This window comes from Miniopterus natalensis, chromosome 10 (genome assembly GCF_054644295.1).
Source record: "Miniopterus natalensis isolate mMinNat1 chromosome 10, mMinNat1.hap1, whole genome shotgun sequence".
Lineage (NCBI taxonomy): Eukaryota > Metazoa > Chordata > Mammalia > Chiroptera > Miniopteridae > Miniopterus > Miniopterus natalensis.
The window spans coordinates 17,045,783-17,065,299 of NC_142090.1; the positions used below are offsets into that span (position 1 = coordinate 17,045,783).

At 54.3% G+C, this 19,517-nt stretch overlaps 1 protein-coding gene across 1 annotated transcript; it reads right to left on the reverse strand.

Moving 5' to 3' along the window:
- Positions 1-1,076: 1,076 nt before the first annotated feature.
- IRF5 (interferon regulatory factor 5) lies at positions 1,077-7,466 on the reverse strand. Its single transcript, XM_016213317.2, has 8 exons — positions 7,266-7,466; positions 4,470-4,659; positions 3,993-4,057; positions 3,462-3,495; positions 3,013-3,279; positions 2,380-2,772; positions 2,172-2,290; positions 1,077-1,889 (listed from the first exon to the last, which is right to left on the reverse strand). The coding sequence occupies exons 1-8, from the start codon at positions 7,458-7,460 to the stop codon at positions 1,659-1,661; spliced, it is 1,494 nt and encodes a 497-aa protein (XP_016068803.1). The 5' UTR covers positions 7,461-7,466; the 3' UTR covers positions 1,077-1,658.
- Positions 7,467-19,517: the final 12,051 nt, after the last annotated feature.

Below are 19,517 nucleotides of genomic sequence, written 5' to 3' on the forward strand. Positions count from 1 at the left end.
AGAAATTCCATTTCTGGGGCCCCATCTGAAAGATACACTGGTAAAAATATGCAAAGGTGCAAGTATGTACAAGCCTAGTAACTGTAGCATGATGTATAATAACTAAAGATGGAAACAACTCAAATACCCACTAATAGGAAGTCAAAACAAAAACCTGCATCCAGTTGAGCCTCTAGAATCCAGAGTCTAGGTCAAAGTACCAGTTTACAGGAAGCACGGGAGGCCAAATATAATATGCCAGCAATGCAACAGAGATGCAGTCAGTGGCAGCTAGGCAAAGGCAAAGGACAGAACAACGCAGTTTCTTCCACAATTAAGTGGCAAGAGAAGAAAATTTCTCTAATGTCTTACATTTTAAACAAGATATTTGATTTAAAAAATTAATTTTCTCATATATTTTTGTTTTTTAGAATGTCTTTGTGTTTAAGAAATATATTCTGACTACTTACTTGAAATGTTATGTATATAGGATTTGCCTCAAAATAATCTGGGTGGAGGTGTGGATGGGAGTTTAGGTGAGAAAGACTATGAATTGAGCATTGTTGAAGCTACTACATGAGGATTTCATACAATTCTCCCTATTTTCACAAATGTTTAAAATCTTCCATAACAAAAAGGTAAACAATAACAAAGTTGTTCAGGCCAGAGAATTACATCTATGAGCCAGATTCAAACAATGAGCTGCCAGTTTGCATGCATTGTCCTAATCTATTTAATAGCATATGAATATACCTGAGCATGTCATAATGGTCCTACAGGGAGTTGAAATACCAGCCCTTTTCACCATTTCTTACGGGAAAGTTTCTTTGGACACGATTTTAGATTCTGCACACACTTAAAAATGCACACCCTTGCTTTAGCCAGCTTCCTCCTGGAAAGCAGCCAGCCAGGTGAGTGTTTATGAAGGCCCAAGTGACTCATCACCCTGGAAGGCAGGCCCTCCCTGTGTCAATGGCCCCAGAGACGAGGGCAGGTGCTGGGGGAAAGGGCCAGCTGGCAACAGAAAGAGGGTCTGTTAAAACAGCATGGAAGCAAGTGGTACTGAAAAAAGTAAAGAAATAGCTGAGTCTGTTTTTAATATTTATTAATCCAAAAATACATAAAATTCCACTTTCTACCCCAGGTTCTTGTACTCTCAAGAAGGAGGTAGCTGCCAGCCTTAAGTATCTAGCATAATACCTAAGTGCTCATATCTGTCTCAGGAAGGAGAAAGGTGAGGCTCAAACTAGGGAACTCCCAAATCAGGCCCATGCTCTGCTGAGGCCCTGCCGGGGACCTGGCACAGAGCACTAGGCTTTCTGTCGGAGGAAATTCAGTCACTCTGGGGCAATTTCCTCTGTACAATTAGGCCCTGGCATCGGGAGAGGTCATTTCCTGCTCACTGGTGTTGATGACTGAATTCATCCAGAGCCAGCAGAGGAGAGGGATGTCCATAAGACAGAGCCCCCAAAGCAAAACTGGCTTCGGCTGCCCTCAGCTTCTACACGGAGAACCTGGAACTCCAGCCTCTCTTCCCTCCCCTTGGCCCAAATCCACTTCCAAGAAACCCAGAGATAGGACCCTGCAGCCAGGCAGGTGCCCACTGAGGCGGTCACACCTCCATGCCAGTCCACACAGCCTCCTAGGAAGGAAGCCTGTTTCAGTCACTATCTGCAGCCTCATTGCATGCCAACTGGGTGCATTGGCCAGGGCTCCTGGTCAGCAGGAGGGGCCTGGGCCACAGGCTGCAGCTGCTGCTGAGACTGCCAGATGTGATGAAGCTCCTTGAACTGTTCCACCATGTGGTCCTTGAGGTCTGGGTTTGAGATCTGTAGCCGGATACTATCAGCTGACCAGGAAAGCTCCCCTGAGAACATCTCCAGCAACAAACGAGCTGCTACAGGCACCACCTAGGAAGCAAAGAGAACAGGGACAACCCAATAGGTCTGTCAAATCCAGCTGTGCACAAGGACAACCACCAGGGGGCAGGTGGTGGGCTGCGTCCACCAGGAAGAAGGGGCACCAATTTCTACTTCGTTCCTATAGATAGCCCTGGGCCTTGATTACCTCTGGTCGCCAAGTTCCCACTGCCCAGAGAGCCCTCAGCCTCCACCGTGGGGCAAGGGCTTGTCTCAGGATTCCCCAGTATTCAAGCCAAAGCAGAGTTGGGGGCTTGAGAGACAGTTGTATACCTGTACAGTAATGAGCTTCTTCTCCCGGGGTTTGAGGTCAGGCCACTCCTCCCCAAAGCAGAAGAAGATTTCGAATGGTGGAGGGCTATTGGTCTGACCCTTCTGGAACAGGATGAGCTCTGCAGTGAGAACAAGACCCTTAGTAAGAGGCGAGAACCGTGCCCCTGGAGGAGAGGAGGCCAGGAGGAACACCATGTGGGGCACTCACCGTTGAGAAAATGCTCCAGGCTGAAGAGCTTGGTCTTGACCTCCCGCTGGATGGGGTTGGGGTGTGAGCCGTGAGCCGAGGCGCAGGGCCCTGTCCAGAACACCTTGCACTGGCACAGGCGGATGGCATACAGATCCTGGCCTTGTAGCTGGAGGATGAGCCCGCGGTCCAGGACATCCAGCAGCTGGTTCGTGTAGAAGCGCTGCTTGTCGCTGGGGATGTCCTCAGGGCTGGGGAAGCGCACTTGCTCCAGGCTCACGGGGCCAAAGAGCTCCACCTGCTCCTGGGTGGCCTCCAGCTGGCTGTAGAAGAGCCGGCAGCCATGTGGGTTGCTGATGGTGAGGGCACGGGGTGGCCGCCCCCGGTACTGGAACTTGATCTCCAGGTCGGTAACTGTGGGGCAGAGGGGCAGGACCACGCGGTCTGTGAGCCCCTCCCCTCCCCATTCTGCTGCCGCGAACTGACTTTCTGCTCAGCTGCTAGTCATCTTGTCATCTCCTTCACTCACTCCCCCCACCCAAGGAGGGATTGGCATGGGCATCTGTTCTTTTCTTCACCGTCTTCCAACCTCTTGGCAAGCCAACCCCCAGCACCGCATTACCCAGCCCAGGCCACCCGTCCTTGGGTCCTTACGAGGCAGCATGTGGGGGCTGATCAGCAGATCCGGCAAGAGTTGTTCGCCTGCGGGTGGCAGGCTAGCAGCCAGGGGCCCAGGCTGCAGGCTCGGCAGGACCTCTGGCAGGACCCCAAAGGCAGCGGGGTCGCCAGGGGCAGGGCCCAGGAGTCTGGGGTCTGGAACAGGGGGGCCTAGCACCCCAGGCGGCTGGAGAGTGGGTGGCCACTTGACATCCTCTTTGGGTAAAGAATAGGGTGCCATGGGAGGGCCAGGCTGCACTGCTTCTACAGAGGGTGGGGATGGACAGAGCTCTAATGTCACTTCTAGGAACTGCCTCCCAGGCCCACCTACCCCCAGCCCTGGCCTCCCCCCATCCCAGCTTCCCATCATCCCCCTCCCAGGTACCAAGGGTACCTGCAGCTTCTCCTTATACTAGGCCCCCAACCATACCACCTCCCGGCCCCACCTGTGAGGCTCAGGCTTGGTAACATCCTCTGGAGCTGAAGTGAAGACACAGGCAAAAGAGGAGGGAAAAGGCCAGAGAGAGAAGGGAGGACAGGTTATTAAATTGATCTGATGCTAAAGAAATAACATGAGAACCACAAGGCAATTCCCCAGGCTTCAGCTTAGCCAAGGCCAGACCCTGCCTCCAGTCCCAGTTCTGCTGCCCCAGGCAGGCCATTGAGTCCTCAGTGCCTCGGTTTCCACATCTGCCTTCTGAACAGGTATAGTACCTACTAAGCCCCAACTGCTGTGAGGGTCAGTCAGACAACGTGTGAGCACATTTTGTACCAACAAAGCCCCGGGGGGTTTGAGGTGGTGACTTTGTTTCTATGCTCAGAATCCCAGAGAAGAAACTGAGAGTAGAGCTGCAGGAAAAGCAACAGGCTCCAGAGGAAGGGGGCTGCTGGGTCATGGAGCAGAGGAGCACAGCAGAGCGCCCCCACCAGGCCCCCCACAGCAGGGCAGGCACACACTGGGGGGATGACAGGCTCACCTCTTCCTCTTCCTCCTCTTCCTCCTCTCCTGCACCACAAATGTAATCGTCACTGGGCTGTGACTCTGCAGATGGAGGGAGAGAAGAGAAAGACAGGAAGGGAGTCCGTGGGGGAGGAGGAAGGCCATTGGGGTCCCATGTGGCAGCTCCTGCTGTGACTTCTCCCCTGCCCAGAGCTGCCCAAACAGTGAGGTGAAGGGCAGCACAGACATCAGGAACCAGTAGGGGCCTCCCTGACCCCATGGCACACAGCTCCCTGGGCCACCAAGAGCCAAGAACAAGGGCTGGCTGAGGAAGACAGACTGGGGATCTGATCCATGCCAAGCCGTTCCTGGCCCCACAAATGGCCCATCCCAGGTGACTCCTGGAAGCCTTGTGTTATGACCTAGCAGCATGTGCCTGACCACAGCACCATGAAAGGCTCTGGGCCTTCGTGCATAGCCTCCTAGGTGGCCCGCACAGGGCCAGGCACGATACCTGCGGGAGTGGGGCCATTGGAGCAGACCTCGTAGATCTTGTAGGGCTGAGGTGGCATGTCCCGGGGCCCGTCATAGATGAGGCGGAAGTCACGGCTCTTGTTAAGGGCACAGCGCAGGTTGGCCTTCCACTTGGCCGGATCAGCCTCGTCCACCCCCTCCGTGTACTTCCCCGTCTCCCTGGCCCAGGCCTGGGACAGGAAGAGAAGACAGGCGGTCATAGAGAACCTCACCCCTCACCAAAGCCTGGCCCCTCCCAGCTGGTGGGAGTTGTGGTTGTGCGAGGAGACCTTTAGTAACACACTGAGTGCCCTCTGCAGGGTGGGAGATAAGACACCAGGGCTCCAACAAGCTCAAGGAAATCAGGCGCTTTGAAAGGCATTGCATTCACTGCTCCTGGAGGGTAAGCAGGTGCAGTCTCTAAGGAAGGACCACATGACATGGTGGACAAGGGCATGGGGTCTGGAGTGGGACTGGGTTTGAGTGCAAAAACTGCCACCCACCAGTTGTATGCCAGGGGCATGTCACTTGGTCTTTTTTGCTTTGGTTTCTCCATCATAGTGCCCAGCTCACAGGGTGGCTGTGAAGACTCAAGGGCCCATAAAGCTCTCTGAACTAACTGTCTGTGCTTAGGATAGGCTTTATACACTTGAATTGTTGGTATCATTATTTTAGAGAGCAATTTGGTTGATATCAGGCTTACAAATGTTTCTACCTTTAACCCAGCCATTCAAATACTGGGAATTTATCCTACAGATACACAAGTGTCCACACAAAATTCTGCACATGCAAGGTTATGCATTGCAGCACTGTTTGTAAAAGTGAAAGACCCAAAATAGCCTAAATGTCCATCAATGGGGGTCTGGGTAAATTAATTATGGAATATTGGGCAGTAGGGGGGAAAAGAGGAGGAAGCTTCCCCCCCTCCCCCCAGCCCTGCTCAGGTCTCCTTTTTTTTTAATGTGTGGTTTTTTGGGTTTTTAAAATTGATTTCAGAGAGAGGGAGGGAGAGGGAGAGAGAGATAGAAACATCAATGATGAGAGAGTCATTGATCAGCTGCCTCCTGCACGCCCCCTACTGGGGATTGAGCCCCCAACCCAGGAATGTGCCCTGACCCAAACTGAACCATGACCTCCTGGTTCATGGGTCGAAGCTCAACCACTGAGCCACGCCAGCAGGGCAGGAGGAAGCTTTTGATATACTGACATGTTGTGATCTTCAGGAAATATGAGGTGCAGGAGAGTATGCATATACCTCTATCATTTTGCAAAAAGTTGGGGAAAAGATAAATACATGCACAAAAATTTTGTATATGTACAAAACTCTCTCAGAAAGGATAAACAAGAAACTGATAATACTAATTGCCTCTAGGGAGGGAGTGGGTAGTTGGGGACTGGGGTGGGAGGGCGACTTTTCGATGTAAACCATTTTGCAGTTTTTTACACTATTCAAAATATGAAATGGATTTGAAAAGAACCTTGAAAAGGCCCTGGTCAGTGTGGTTCAGTTGGTTGGGCATTGTCCGGTACACCAAAAGGTCTCGAGTTCCATTCCTGGTCAGGGCACATGCCTGGGTTGAGGGCTTGATCCTGGTAGGGGGAATGCAGGAGGCAGCCAATTCAATGTTTCAGTCTCACATAGATGTTTTTCTCTCTCGCTCTCCCTCTCCCTTCCGCTCTAAAAATAAAAAAATAAAAATAAAAAGGTTCCCAGGCCTTCCATCCAGAGTTGCTGATACATTTGGTCAGGGGCAGAGCCTGAGATTTAAAAAAAAAAAAAGAATCTTGAAAAGGTAAATATCAAGTGAAAGACTAAGAAATATATATCCAAAGCTTTAAAAATAAGCACTCTCGACCTAGCCAATTTGGCTCAGTGGTTAGAGTGTTGGCCTGGGTTCGATTCTGGCTGAGGGCACACACCTTGGTTGCAGGCTCAATCCCCAGGCCCAGTTGGGGCGTGTGTGGGAGGCAACCAATCAATGTGTGTCTCTCACATCAATGTTTCTCTCTCTCTCCCTTCCACTCCCTCTGAAAAGCAATGGAAAAAATATCCTTGGGTGAAGATTAAAAATAAGTAAAAAATAAGCACTCTCTTTGATCCAGCATTTTTTGACTCTAGGAAGTAACTCCAAAGAAAATCATTTTAGATGTGCAACGGGTAGGAGTTTAGAGGATGTACCTGGCAATGTGGTGTTCAACACTGAAACACTAAAAGCAACCTGAAGTGTCCAAAAACTGGGACTGGGTGATTAAACTGTGCTAGGCCCTCCAATGGAACCTTCGGCGGTCCCTGAGAATGACGAGGCATATGTTGGAGAGAAAAGCTGGTCCTGATGCTGAGTGAAAAAATGCAGGTTATAAAACAGAATATATAGTGTGATTCTACATTTGCATTTCATATATGCACTTGTGCAGAAAACTGGAAATATAAGCAAAAAACAGACATAGCAGTCACCTCATGGTGTTACAATGACACTGCTGTCTGCTGTCTTAGGGTATGTGTACATAGAACAAGCACACTGCACATGTACTCATGTGGAATGAGAACGAGACAAGAACAAGGGGGAGGTAGAAGAATTACAGGAAGGTCTTCTGGGGGCCCATCAATCCCCACCTTGCTCTGGGGATCAGGTTAGAAAAGCTATACCCTGTAGTTATGCCTGTGTCCCCTTAGTCCAGGCCCAGGGTCACCTGCAGCAAGGCAGCTGGGTGAGTGGCCAGTCCTCTGGAGAGGGGGTCCTCTTCTGGGAGAGGGGGTTGCCTCAGAGGCCCAGGTGGTCCCCCATCCAAGGCTTACCTTGAAGATGGTGTTATCTCCGTCCTGGCTGGGGCCATGCCTAGTGGCATGGCGCCAGGGGATGGAGAAGAGTTTCCTTTCTCCATTGACCCACCGAAGGCCTGGGTACTGGCAACTGTTCACCTGGGCTACCAGCCAGGGCTTCAGCCGCACCCGGCGGGGCGGAGGGAGGGCCCCGAGGGCAGGTTGGTTCATGGCAAAGGGGTCTGCAGGAGAAAGCCAGAGGGGGAGCATCAGCAGATATGCCACTAACCGCTCCTTTGGCGGAGGGGCGTGGGGGCACTCGGACCCAGCCATGATGTTAGGACTTTCCCTTCCTCCCAGCACTGGGGGCTAGAGTCTCTCTAGTCCATCCAGTTGCTCAAAGCCAATTCCCTTTCCATCAGCTCTCTTGTCACAGGGTCCCTGCATCTGTGCTGTTTTGGGGGGAAGGAAAGAGGGGGTTACACGGTAGTGGATGTCTCACTCAAGCGCCCTTTACCAGACAGGGCATCACTTCCCCAGCTGCCAGGACGCTGGCACAGCAGAGGCACAGGAACTGCTCATCTCCAAACCTGCCCTCCTTGTCTCACTCCAGGCTAGGCCCAGCCATCCCCTTGGGAGACAGCTCACAGCCAGTGAGTGACTGACACACATACAGGGACCAAAGTCTTGTCCCCTTGCTTTAGATGGAGCAAACTGTGCTGCAGACCTCCCCAGGGTGAGGCTGAAGCCAGCCTCCAGCTGATTCCACATCCTCTCTTAGCGCTTAGCTTCTCCCTGCCCCACCCTGCTCCCTTCCCTTCCCTCCTTCCCCTCCCTCCCCTCCTCCCACGATAAACCTCCTTCTAGGAAACCTGGCTCAAGAACAAGGTAGACCTACGAATGGAGGGAGGGTTTCCACATCCAGTCCTCAGGGCTTCCTTTCTCCAGGTGCTGGTTTCCCTTAGGGATCAAGCTTCCCCCACCTGAATATCTTTTTTTTTTTTTCCAAAATGTGGTGTGTTTATTTTATTTATTTTTATTTTATTTATTTTTAATAATATATCTTTATTGATTTCAGAGAGAGGAAGGGAGAGAGAGAGAAACATCAATGATGAGAGTCATTGATAGGCTGCCTCCTGAACACCCCCCCACTGGGGATTAAGCCCCCAACAGGGACTTGTGCCCTGAGATTGACGGGGAATTGAGCTGTGACCTCCTGGTTCATAGGTCAATGTTCAACCGCTGAGCCACACTGCCCGGGCCACCTGGACATCTTGAGAGAAATCCCATCAGCCTACTCAGTCTACCTCCTCCATCCCCAGGACAGGGGTCACCAGACTTAGATCTTATCTTTGTAAAGCCATCAGCTTCCTAGGCTGGCTCCTCCCCTAAAAACCATGCATTCTTTTTTTTTTTTAATATATCCTTACTGATTTCAGAGAGAGGAAGGGAGAGGGAGAGGGAGAAAGAGAAACATCAATGATGAGAGAGTCATTGATCGGCTGCCTCCTGCATGAGCCCAACTGGAGATCGAGCCCGCAACCCAGGCATGTGCCTTGACCGGGAATCCAACTGTGATCTCCTGGGCCATGCTGGGCCATGCATTCTTTCAACAATTAGTAACCACCTGGTGTTTACCAGGCCGCGTGCTGCCCAGAGCTGTGGGAACTACAGAGGTGAGGTCTGACAGCTGACCATGGGGAGCCAGTGCCACCTCTCTAGGCCAGTCTCTGCCTCCCTAGTCAAGGACAGCTGGCACATGGAACCGTGTCCCCTCCCCTCCATCTGCCAGCCCCTCTCCAGATCCAGGACCAGAAACTTTTCTTCACTGTCCTGAGCCCCCTCCTGTCCCACTCTATCTACCCTGGCCCTTGCCCTTAACCTGGGAGCCCAGAATCAGAGGCAGAAAGGACTGAACCACTTCTGAGCCACTTATGAGACTCATCAAGTAAGGAAGAAAGGCCTGAGCAGGATGAAAAATCAGGCCACCTCCCGCTGGGGCTCTAGTTTCTGAGCACACCTGGGTAGGTGGGTGTGCATGTGTATGTAAGAGGGCACACACTATCCCCTGGACCATGCTTCTCTCCCAGGTCCTTGGTACCTCCCTCCCCTCAGAAGACCCTCCACAAGTAAGGAGAGGGGTGGTGGTGATGAGGGTGGCACAGGGATGGGTGTGGTGAGGGGCATTCCCAGAGGCCATGTTGCCTAGAAAAAGGGTGACAAAGGGCAGACAGGTTGGGCATGCCAGCTCTCACACTCCACTCTCTGTAGCACCATGGGTGGCCCTGAACTCCGCTTGTTGAGGTGAGTGGTTTGGGGTCCTTACTCAGCCTTGCACTGCCCACCCCTCATCTTGTTTACCTTCCAGGTGGGTGCGCAGCCTCCTCAAGGCCAGGACTGTCTCCCACTTCTTCCTTCTTTCCCCCAGCCCAGGATCCTGCCATTTGCTGGACCAAGGTAGGTCTTAAGAAATACCAGCTGGTGTGGTCCAGTTGGTTGGAGCATCATCCCATGCACTAAAAAGTTGTGGGTTTGATTCCTGGTCAGGGCACATGCCTAAGTTGCAGGTTGGACCCCGGTGGGTCGGGGAAGGCAACTAACTGGTCAAACTTTCTTTCTCACATTGATGTTTCTCTCTCTCTCTCTCTCCCTCTCTCTCTCTCTCTCCCTCTCTCTCTCCTTCTCTCCCTCCCTCCCTTCTCCTCTCTCTAAAATCAATGGGCATGTCCTCCTGTGAGGATTTAAAGAGTTAAAAAAAAAAAGTACCAGCCATCTGACACACACCTGAGATGCTGAAAGCATTCTCTCCTCCAGCTGGCCCCTGCACCAGCCCTGCTCTCTCCAAGATCCCCTCTGATCAAAGAGAGGGAGACCAGACCCCAGAGGAAGGCTGCCTGGGCTGTGATGTAGGCTAGGTTGGGAGGTGAGTGGCCTGACAGGCAAGAAATGGTGGAAGGAAACGGGGTACCCATGGGTGGGGATAAGAGCTATCCTTAGTATCTGAGGTAACGCTGAGCACAGAGGGATTAGGGTTTGAGTCAATGCCAGAACAGCCTTGGGTTGAAGAATTTTCTAACAACTGAAGCTATCCAACTGAGGCTGAGGCCGGGCAGCTGCCTGGGGGTACTCAAGCCCTAGTAAGCTTCCTGGCCTGCCTGCCTGGAAGGCTGACCACCCTCTGTTGTTCCAGGTCTGCTTTGGCCTTGAAGCCCTGAGCCTCAGTTTCCCCTGAAATTCCCTGGCCCGTAGTAGCTTTTTGGGCAGTAGCTGCTAAGTGCCACCTCTTGCTAAGATGTGTCCGTCTGCAGGCCTCTCCTCAGAGCAGTGCCCAGCTCCAGGCTGGGCCAGGGAGGGTGGGAGAGCTTCTAGCCCTGCCCCCAGGCCTCAGAAGATGGGTGGCTCAGTTCCCCTTTCTGTACCAGCCTCCACCCAGCACCAGGGGAAATGAAAGTGGCCAGACGGGACACCTCGGAAACCTGACTCATTGGGAGCTGAGGGAGAAAAGGATGTGGGGAGATTCTCATCTGGGTCCCTCAGACCCAACTCTCGGTCTCTTACCCCACAGCCCACCCCCCAACCCCCAAGTCTGCTGCGGTAGGTGGTTGTACATTTAGTGCGGTTCACAGCACTGGGTCACCTCCCCCCAGAGGCCTGGGTCCTAGAATAGAGGAGCCGCTGGCAGGCAATTTTGGCTACGTAGAGGTGGACAGAGGAGAGCTCTGTTGACACGGAGGGAAGGCAGTCTCCCCCCATGACCCCCACATTAGGCTGTCCTGCAGCTGTGCCAGGGGTGGTGCAGCTGGGAGAGCAGAAAGGGTAAGAAGGAAGTCGGGGTGAGTCTCACTCCTGGCCCTGCCCGGCACTGCTGTTCAATACAAAGGTTTGGAAATAATAACTCAGACCTCATGTTGGAAAGGCCTCATCAGTGTCAGCTTCCCAAGGAGGCTTCCTCCTGCTGAGGCAGACTTAGGTCTCATTCAGACCATCCTAACGCCAGGAGTTCTGAATTTCAATGTCTTTAGGCTCCTTCCCTACTTTTCCTTCAGATAGAAGCAGTTGCCCAGATTTTCCAGGGAACCCCAGAAGCTCTAGGGTAGCCTTCAGAAAGTCCACCCCAGGGCTGCGGGGAGGACTTGACTTTCCATCAGAGGGCAGCTCCGCCAGGGCTCTGCCTGACTCCCTGACAGCTGCAAAGTGGGGAAAGACACAGGCCTGCATCAGCTTCCCTGGAAACGTCAAGAGGTGTGGGCTGCTCAGGACCTAAGCGAGCCCCCATAAGTGAAGCAGGTCAGCCAGGAGTCCCTCTGGGGTAAGGCTCACACCAGGGCCCTGAAGTCCCAGGAGCGAGCGACTTGAGGCGCCTGGAACACTGTGGGCACCAGGGACCCCTAGGGGAGAAAGCACCTCAGCCTCGGACAGTGGGCAGAGCAGCAAGCCCCTAGCCACATGCAAACCCCACACCATGCTCAGGGAGAAACGGCGAAGGGGGCGGGGGTCCCCGCACCAGTGAGACCCTAAATCCTGACCCCTCCAGGTGAGTTGACCACACCCTGAAACGGGGGGGGGGGGGGCGCAGCCGGTGCCGCAGGAAGAAGCCTCTCTCGGCCTCCTCCCAGGGGCACTGTGGGGGAAGGCCGAGGCGCAGGGGGAAACCCCAAAAGTCGGGCCTTTAGATAAGAAAGGGTGTTTTCCCAGTGCCACCCTAGATTTGCTGGGAGCCCCAGCGCCCCGGGCCAATAGTTCAGCGCAGGTTGGGAACTCGGCCCCCCCGCAGGACCACCAGCTTCCTCCATCGCCCCGCCAGCGCCCTTACGGCTCCGGGTCATTTTCTGGGCGCGCAGGAGCCCCGGGCAGGCCGGCGTGAGGGGCGGCCCCAGGCTCCGCCCCGGGGAGCTGGCTCAGGGTCCCTCTCGGACCGCTCCCCGGGGCTGGCGACCCGACCCCTCCGGCCCGGCCGCGCCCGGTGGCCGCGAGCCTGGGAAAGTCCCTGCAGCCCCGCCCCGGCCGGGGGTCCCGGAAACCGCCGCGCGGGGCCGCGCAGGTATTCGCCACATCCCCGGCCGCATCGCCGCACCCGTCTCTTTCCTCCACTGAGGCTCTGAATTACTTGGTTTTTAAGTTCCAGGGAAGAACGTAAAGTAACCAGCCCAAGAAGTTTTGCGCTCGGTGGTTCCCCTCCGGCAGGAGGGTCAGCGCCTCCTTTTCTCGGCCACGAGTCCAAAGACGGCGCCTCGACCTGACACCATCTTCCCACTCACTCTGCCCGAAGCCCTGCCACTGGCCTTAAGATCCCGGGGGGATGAACCCTTTAAATCTCCTCCTCTTACCCGAAAGAGCGAGGGGTACCCGGGAGGGAGCACAGAAAGCGGGAATCGGGGCTCCCCCTCCACGGTCCAGGCCAGACTCCCGCCCGGCGCCCGGCGGCTCCCCATCCATCCTTCGCCGGTCGGAGCAGAGGCCCGCGGAGCAGGCGCCTCTGGCCGCGGTGCCGCCGCCGCGCGGGGCTCCCGGGGCGCCTGCAGGACCACGGCTGCCGGTGAGGGGCACCCTCCGCTGACCCGGACCTGGGAGGCACCGTGGAGGCCGCCGGGCTGGCGGGGCGCGCCCTGCACTAGGTGCCCACGGGGCTCGGGCGCCCAGGCAGCTGGACGCGGACCCCTCCCGCGCCCGCCCCGCTCCAGTCCCCCGTCGCCCGGCAGGTGCCCCGCGGGCGCGGAGGGGAGCGCGCGGCGCCCGCACCTACCTGTCAGCGGCGCGCCCGCGTGGCTGCGCGCGGGAGCCGGGGCCGGGCGGCGGGGCCGACTGCGCGCTCCCGGAGCCGCGCCTCCCGCCCGCCCGGCACTTCCGCATCGCCCGCCCCCGCCCCTGGGCCGCGGCCGCCGAGCCCCGGCGCGGGCAGCGCCCCGCCCCGCCCCGCCCCGCGGAGCCGCCCTGGGGCCCCGCACTGACCCGGGGACCGCGGGCCGCGCCTAGGAATCGGGCCGCGCCCGGCTCCCCGCCGGCTCAGAGCCCCCGGGAGACGCCGCGCGGCGCGTGGCCTGGGCCGCCGACGGGCTCCGTGGCCGCCAGGAACCGCAGCCCTGACCCACCCCCGGTCGCGGTGCTCAGTGGCGTCTGGGAGCTGTCCCAGCCGCGTCCTCCGAGAGGGCGCCCAAGATCCGTGCGGACACAGGCCATCGGCCCACCCACCCACGCACGCGGGTGCGGCGGGGCGACCGAGAGAGTCCCGGGCCCTCGCGCCACCCGCCCGATCCGCTTTTAAGCGTCGTCTCAGCCCCAGTAGCCGGCGCCGGGACCCCGACACTCCCTCCTAGACGTGCCTTCGGACAGGGACCCTCAGGCTGCTCTGCCCTTTCCAATTCTGAACCCCCACATCTGCCTCCCCAGCGCCCCCTTCCCGGTCCCCTTTGGGGCGTCTGGGGGCCAGCGCCGCAGTCGCCAGTCCCCTCTTTCACTCACCGCCCGGCTGACCGATCACCTGCCATCCTGACCGCTTTCGGGTCCCACAGACGGGCCTCGCTCGCCGGCCTCAGCCTTCACATGTCCTGTTCCTTCTCCGCTTCAGATTCTGCTTGGGCATCGCCCCTTCTGAAAAGCTGCCCCTCCCGGGTCGGGGTCGGAGCTCCGGAGCTCGTCCAGGCTGGTTGCGTTCGTGGGTTTAATGTCCGGTTCCACTGGAATCCGCTTTCTCAGGAACCACTCCGGTTTTCACTGTTTTCTATAGTAATTTTCAAGAAAAACATTTTCAAAAGAAGATTTTCAAGTTAGCCAACTAAATTTTAGATAGCAAATAAAATGTATAAGTTCCAGAAAGTGCTATTTGCCCTTTAAAGTTGAGTGCCCGCGTTTTTAACAAATAGGGTATTTAGTCAGTTGAATCAGAACTTTGACCGTCCCTCCCCTCTCCTTCCCTCTAGGAAAACCTGTGCTGTTGGTCTTTACCGGTGATCTCTTTCATCACTCATTATGTGTTGTTTTTCCCCTCTCTTCTGTCTCTTCCTCTCTCTCCCCCACTCCCTGTAGCCCTAATATAAAATGGAAATACAATTATACGCAAATATTTTACTATTTGTATCTGCTGAGTATTTCCCTATTTCGTATTTTTAAAATTTAATGTGTGGAAGGGAAAAAAAGTGGATAGGTAGATTGTTTTGTATTATTTTCTTTAAAAATGAAATATTTAATTGAAAGTGGACTTTCACAAAAGGGGAACCTTTTCCACTGGAGGCCAGTAATGCTTAATGGAAAATGTTATTTGTTGGACTAGAAAAAATACATGGAGCAATCATAAGAAGAGCATTCTTTTATTGTCAAATGCTCCACACACATTCTGAGGGACCATGAGACTAGGATTCTGCACCCTGCCCCCCCCACACACACTGTCCCCCTTGTTCAGATGAGGTCCCCACTCTTAGAAACTCTGAACTTCATCAAGATCCATGCAGGGGCTATGTGTAGAGGAAGGGGCACGGCACTTGAGCTTCCATCCAGCTCTGTTGTGTTCAAGTTAAGTGACCTTTAGCAGGCCCTGTGAATCTCATTGTCTGTCTGTAAAGAGTCGGGATGATGTTACTGAGTTTACAGCTCTGGTGTGAGGCTCCAGGGATGAGGGTTATACAGGAGCTCAGCTCAGCTCAGGACCTACCTTGCCAGGACCAGGGGAACCTGAGTTAAAAAACACTCTGGGTCAGACACATGGCATAGGGAGGAAGGGGCAGGGGCAGAGAGCAGCACTCAGGCTCTTGAAAACTGAAGGGCCCCTTGCCTCCAGATGCTGCTTTATAGTGAAGGACAAGCAAAGGGGAAGTGAGGTTCCGCCAACCCCCATGCAATCACTCCTAGTTCCCCCCCAGGGGCACATGAGGAACAGGGAAATATGGCCTCCAATTCCCTAGGAGCCTCCACAGAGATGTGTGTCCAGGTCCCTCACTCCCAATGGTGAGATGACCCCTGCCCCGACTTCCCCTGGCTGGGGCATGAGATGAACATGTGGTGAGAGGCCTGGTTCGGGTAGAAGCTAGTGTGTGTGTGTGGGGGGGGGGGGGGGTGAGGAAGCTGTGTCATCAAAGGGAACTGAAAGAAGCCCAGTGTGAGTGTTACAGAGAGAAGACAGAGGTCCACGGGGCAGCTGGACAAGACACCCCACCCAACTCTGGACCTTCAGTGCAGGCCTGGGCAGATGCCAGCTGCCTTTTCCGAAACCTCCTTTCTAGAACACCCACCCTCTCAGGCCTGGCTCTCTAGATTCCCGTTCCTCAGAAACCCCCAAATTCTGGGAACTTGTTGGCTGGACACTGGACTCTGGAGTCCAGCAGGGCTGAGTCACACCATGCTCCACCACCCTGTCATTGTGTGACCTTGTGCAAACCACAGGCTCTCTTGGAACCCCGTTTCCCACCTGTGAAGCTAATGATAACACCACTGTCACAGATTGGCTGTGACGCCTAAATTCAACACGCAACACATGCTCAGTGAGTACCTCTACATGCCAGAACAAAGTGGCAAACAAAAAGTCTATTTTGTCATCCTGGCTGGGTAGCTCAGTTGGTTAGAATGTCGTTCCAATATGCCAAGGTTTTGGGTTCAATCCCTGGTCAGGGCACATACAAGAATCAACCAATGAATGCGTAAATAAGTGGAACAACAAATCGATGTTTCTCTCTCCCCTTTCCTTTCTCTCTAAAGTCAATAAAAAAAAATAAGTTCTAATTTCAAAAAAAGTCTATTTTGTCTAAACTCCCTGCCCTCCTGGAGCTTCCATTCTGTGGAGTGAGGTAGAGAGTAACTGTTTAAGTAACAAAATTGGCAGGTGCCTCATGGGTCGTTGTGTAGGCTGAGCAGAAGCGTGACAGGATCTGAGGCAGGTTCATCTCTGCCATTCTGGTTCCTATAAAGTACATACTGTTTCTGACACACACAAGTGGTAGCTCTATTATTATCAATGCCCAGGACACCACAACTGGGGCTTCCTCCCCCTTTCTTACTAACTGCTGCCCCCTCAGAACTTTCGGGGGCACAATCTGGAAGTCCCCCACTTTGCCAGTACTGTCACATGGTCTCTAGATCTCATGTCCCCACCTCCTCCAATGTGCAGCTCTTTCTCTCTCCTCTCATGGCCTGAGGCCTAGTAAGCTGTGCAGATGCCCTCATCTGCCCCAGGCCCCGACCCTCTGATCCTCTGGCCCTGTTAAGAACAAATACTCCTTCCTTTTCCTTCCTGGTCAGCACCCTTCCTCTCCCTGATCCTTTGCAACCAGGCTCCCACCCCTTTTCCATAGATTCGGCTCTGGGCCTTGGACCCACAACTCAAGCAGGCCTCGAAACTCTCAGAACTGCTCAGAAATTCCAGTCTCTTGTGTGTCTTTTTCTCATTTCAACTCCTGGATCCTGGGATTTCATGGTTGCCGGGGTTTCTTATGGTCTGTCCCTTTTACGTAACTGTGATGACTGCTCATTTTGCCATGGGATTCTGCTCTTAGCTCAGCTCAGCACCTTAGCACCCTCCCCACACCCCTCGCTGCCTCACCCCTGCCCTGCCCCGCATCAATCATCGTAGGTCCTGCTGATTCTCCCCCCACTCACATCCTCCATCTAAACATCTCCTTACCACCCTGCCCCCACCAGCTGCACTTGGCTGACTCAAACACTCCCCATATCTGCTTAGCTCAGCGTTTCACTCAAACCACTTCCCTCCCCACTACTGGGCTCTGTTATGGAAGGGGTCAGGGCCTCTGTCCTTCCTGCTTATCTGAAGGACCTGCTGTAGAACACGAGACACCTGGACAAAGAGGAAAAGAAAGGAGGAAGTCTGCCCTGGAAGCCCCAGCTTTCCCTGGACTCCTGTAGTCAGAATGGATGAGCCCCTGCTTTGTGGGGACAGAGGTCATCCTGTCCCCAGGAGACCCTGCTGTGGGCCTCAGTGTCTTCTCTTGTCCCAAACAGACCTGGTTGAAGCCCAGGGTTCATGGGTGTCACTACCAAGGGGAGGGTCCCATCCAGGTGCATGAGGCCCACCCATCATTGATGTGGGGTGTAGGGGGCCACCGGCTCTGGAGTGCTTATCAGCCAGACCTATCTTAAGCCCCTGCAGCTTAGAACCAGGGATCAGGATCCTCCTTGGGACAGGACTGTTGTCACCCTGAGTGGGGAAAGAAGGGGAATTAAATTCCGTCCAGGATGTCAGGGTCAGCCCAAGAGCACAGGGGGCTCGCCTCAGCTCACATCTGGACCTCAGAGTGGTAGAGAGATGACAGAGCCACCTTGGATGGGAGGGGACTGCAGGAGTGGCTCTGGGACTCTGGAGGAAGCTGGCCTGGAGTAGGTGAGACATGAGGTCATGGGAGGGGGAAAGGGGGCATGACAATTGTCCCATGTGGCTTCTCAACAATTCATTGTGGGAAGAGGGTGTCCTAGCTGTTCAGCTCTGACTTCCTAAGGGGCGAGCTGGGTGGGGGTCGTGGGTTGAGTGTGTGTGTGTGTATGTGCGCTGTGGAAGGAGAGGAAGGAGCTCTTGGGGTGGGCAGCCAAACAGCTGTGGAAACAGGTGTTTGGTTCTTGCCAGCCAGTCCCGCAGGGCCAATGTTACAACCCTGTGGGGGTCAGGCCTGAGAGCCCTGGCTGGGGCATCTCCCAGGCTGCTCTGCACTCCTGTAGCCTCTGATGCTGGGGGCAGAAAGTCAAGAAAGCAGAGGTCCCTGGGGGCTAAAAAACTCTGGGAGGCCCAGAGGGCAGGGCCCACTCTGCTCTCTTGGGCCCTCTCAGGGAAGAGGGTTGTCAGATCTCAACTGAGGAGAGTCTGGAGGGAGTTCTTACCAGGCCAAACAGCGTCCTGGAACCTGAGGGTTTCCCAGGTGTCCGAGCCAGGAGCCGGCTGGAACTCAGATGCTGGGCAGACTGGGCCATGCTGGTGCTGGTGGGCATGTGAGATTCAGGGGTCTCTGATGATCTTTGAGGACCAGGTCTCCCCTATTTCTCTCAGCCTATCCTCTGCTCTCCTGAGGCAGCACTTCCAAAGCCACAGAGAGGTTACATGGCCTGGCAGCTTGTCCGGGAGCATCATGGGGTTGGAGGCCGGGGCAAGACAAGAAAAAGAAAGAGGTACCTACTCAGGCAGGAAAGAGTTTATGGGGCTTTCTCACTGGCCCCCAACTCACTAAGAAGACTGCTGTGCAGGAGTCACAGGAGTGCCTGAAAGGACTGGGCAAGGGGACAGTGAGCCCAGGGGTTCTGGGTCCCTCCTGGAACTCAGCTGTCTAGAGAGCAAGTGTGCTCAATCCTGTGTAATCCCTGCAGTGTGGGGTGCAGGGAAGAGAAGGTAGGGCAGGGGGCCCCGTACAGCCCAGGCCAGCCCAGCTGTAAAGAGCCAGGAGCGGTCACTGCCAGGTGGCAACTCAAGGCCGAGGGGCCACACTGGTTAAGGTCTTGTTGGAAATGGGTGTGGTGTTCTGGAGGGGGCAGGCCACATGCTGGACTGACTGACCATGCAAATATGGCCAGATGATACTAATGAGGCCTTAAGGTATCTAGACACCGCTAAGCACTTTTCATATGCTATTGCATTTAATTGCCACAACCAGCTGCTATTAGGCATTATTAGTATCTCCATTTACAAAGAAGCAAGCTGAGTAACTCCCTGACCTCTTGAACAAGTCAGCCAGCTTCCATCTTTGTAATCTTAGTATTATCTTTGGTGTTCCTTGGCTTATAGAGGCATCACCTGATCTCTGCCTTCAATTTCACACGGGGCTTTCCCTGTGTCGTAGTGCTGTCCAAATTTCCTCTTTTTATAAAGACTTTAGTCATATTGGATTAGGGCCCACCCTAATGATGTCATCTTAATTCATTACATCTGCAATGACCCTATTTCCAAACGAGGTAACATTCTGAAGTAAGGGGGGTTAGGACCTCATCATATGAATTTGGGGGGGGGGGAGAGGACACAATTCAACGCATAATACTATAACATGTAACCTACTATGCACCAAATACTAGGGTCCATTTAATTCTCATGACAATTGCACAAGGCAGGAGTATATATTACCTTCATTTTATAGATGGAGACACTAAAGTTCAGAAAGGTTAGGCAGTTCACCCAAAGCACACAGCAAACTAGTGAAATGAAGCACTGGTATTTGAACCAGACTAAGCCGTGAGTGACAAGTGATCACTTTGGAGTCAGACAGACCTGTGCTCAGGTCCTAGCTGAATAACCTTAGGTGAGGCATTCAGCCTCAGTGTCCTCATTTATAAATAGTGCGGTTCATACTGGACTGTCAACAGCACAGAACT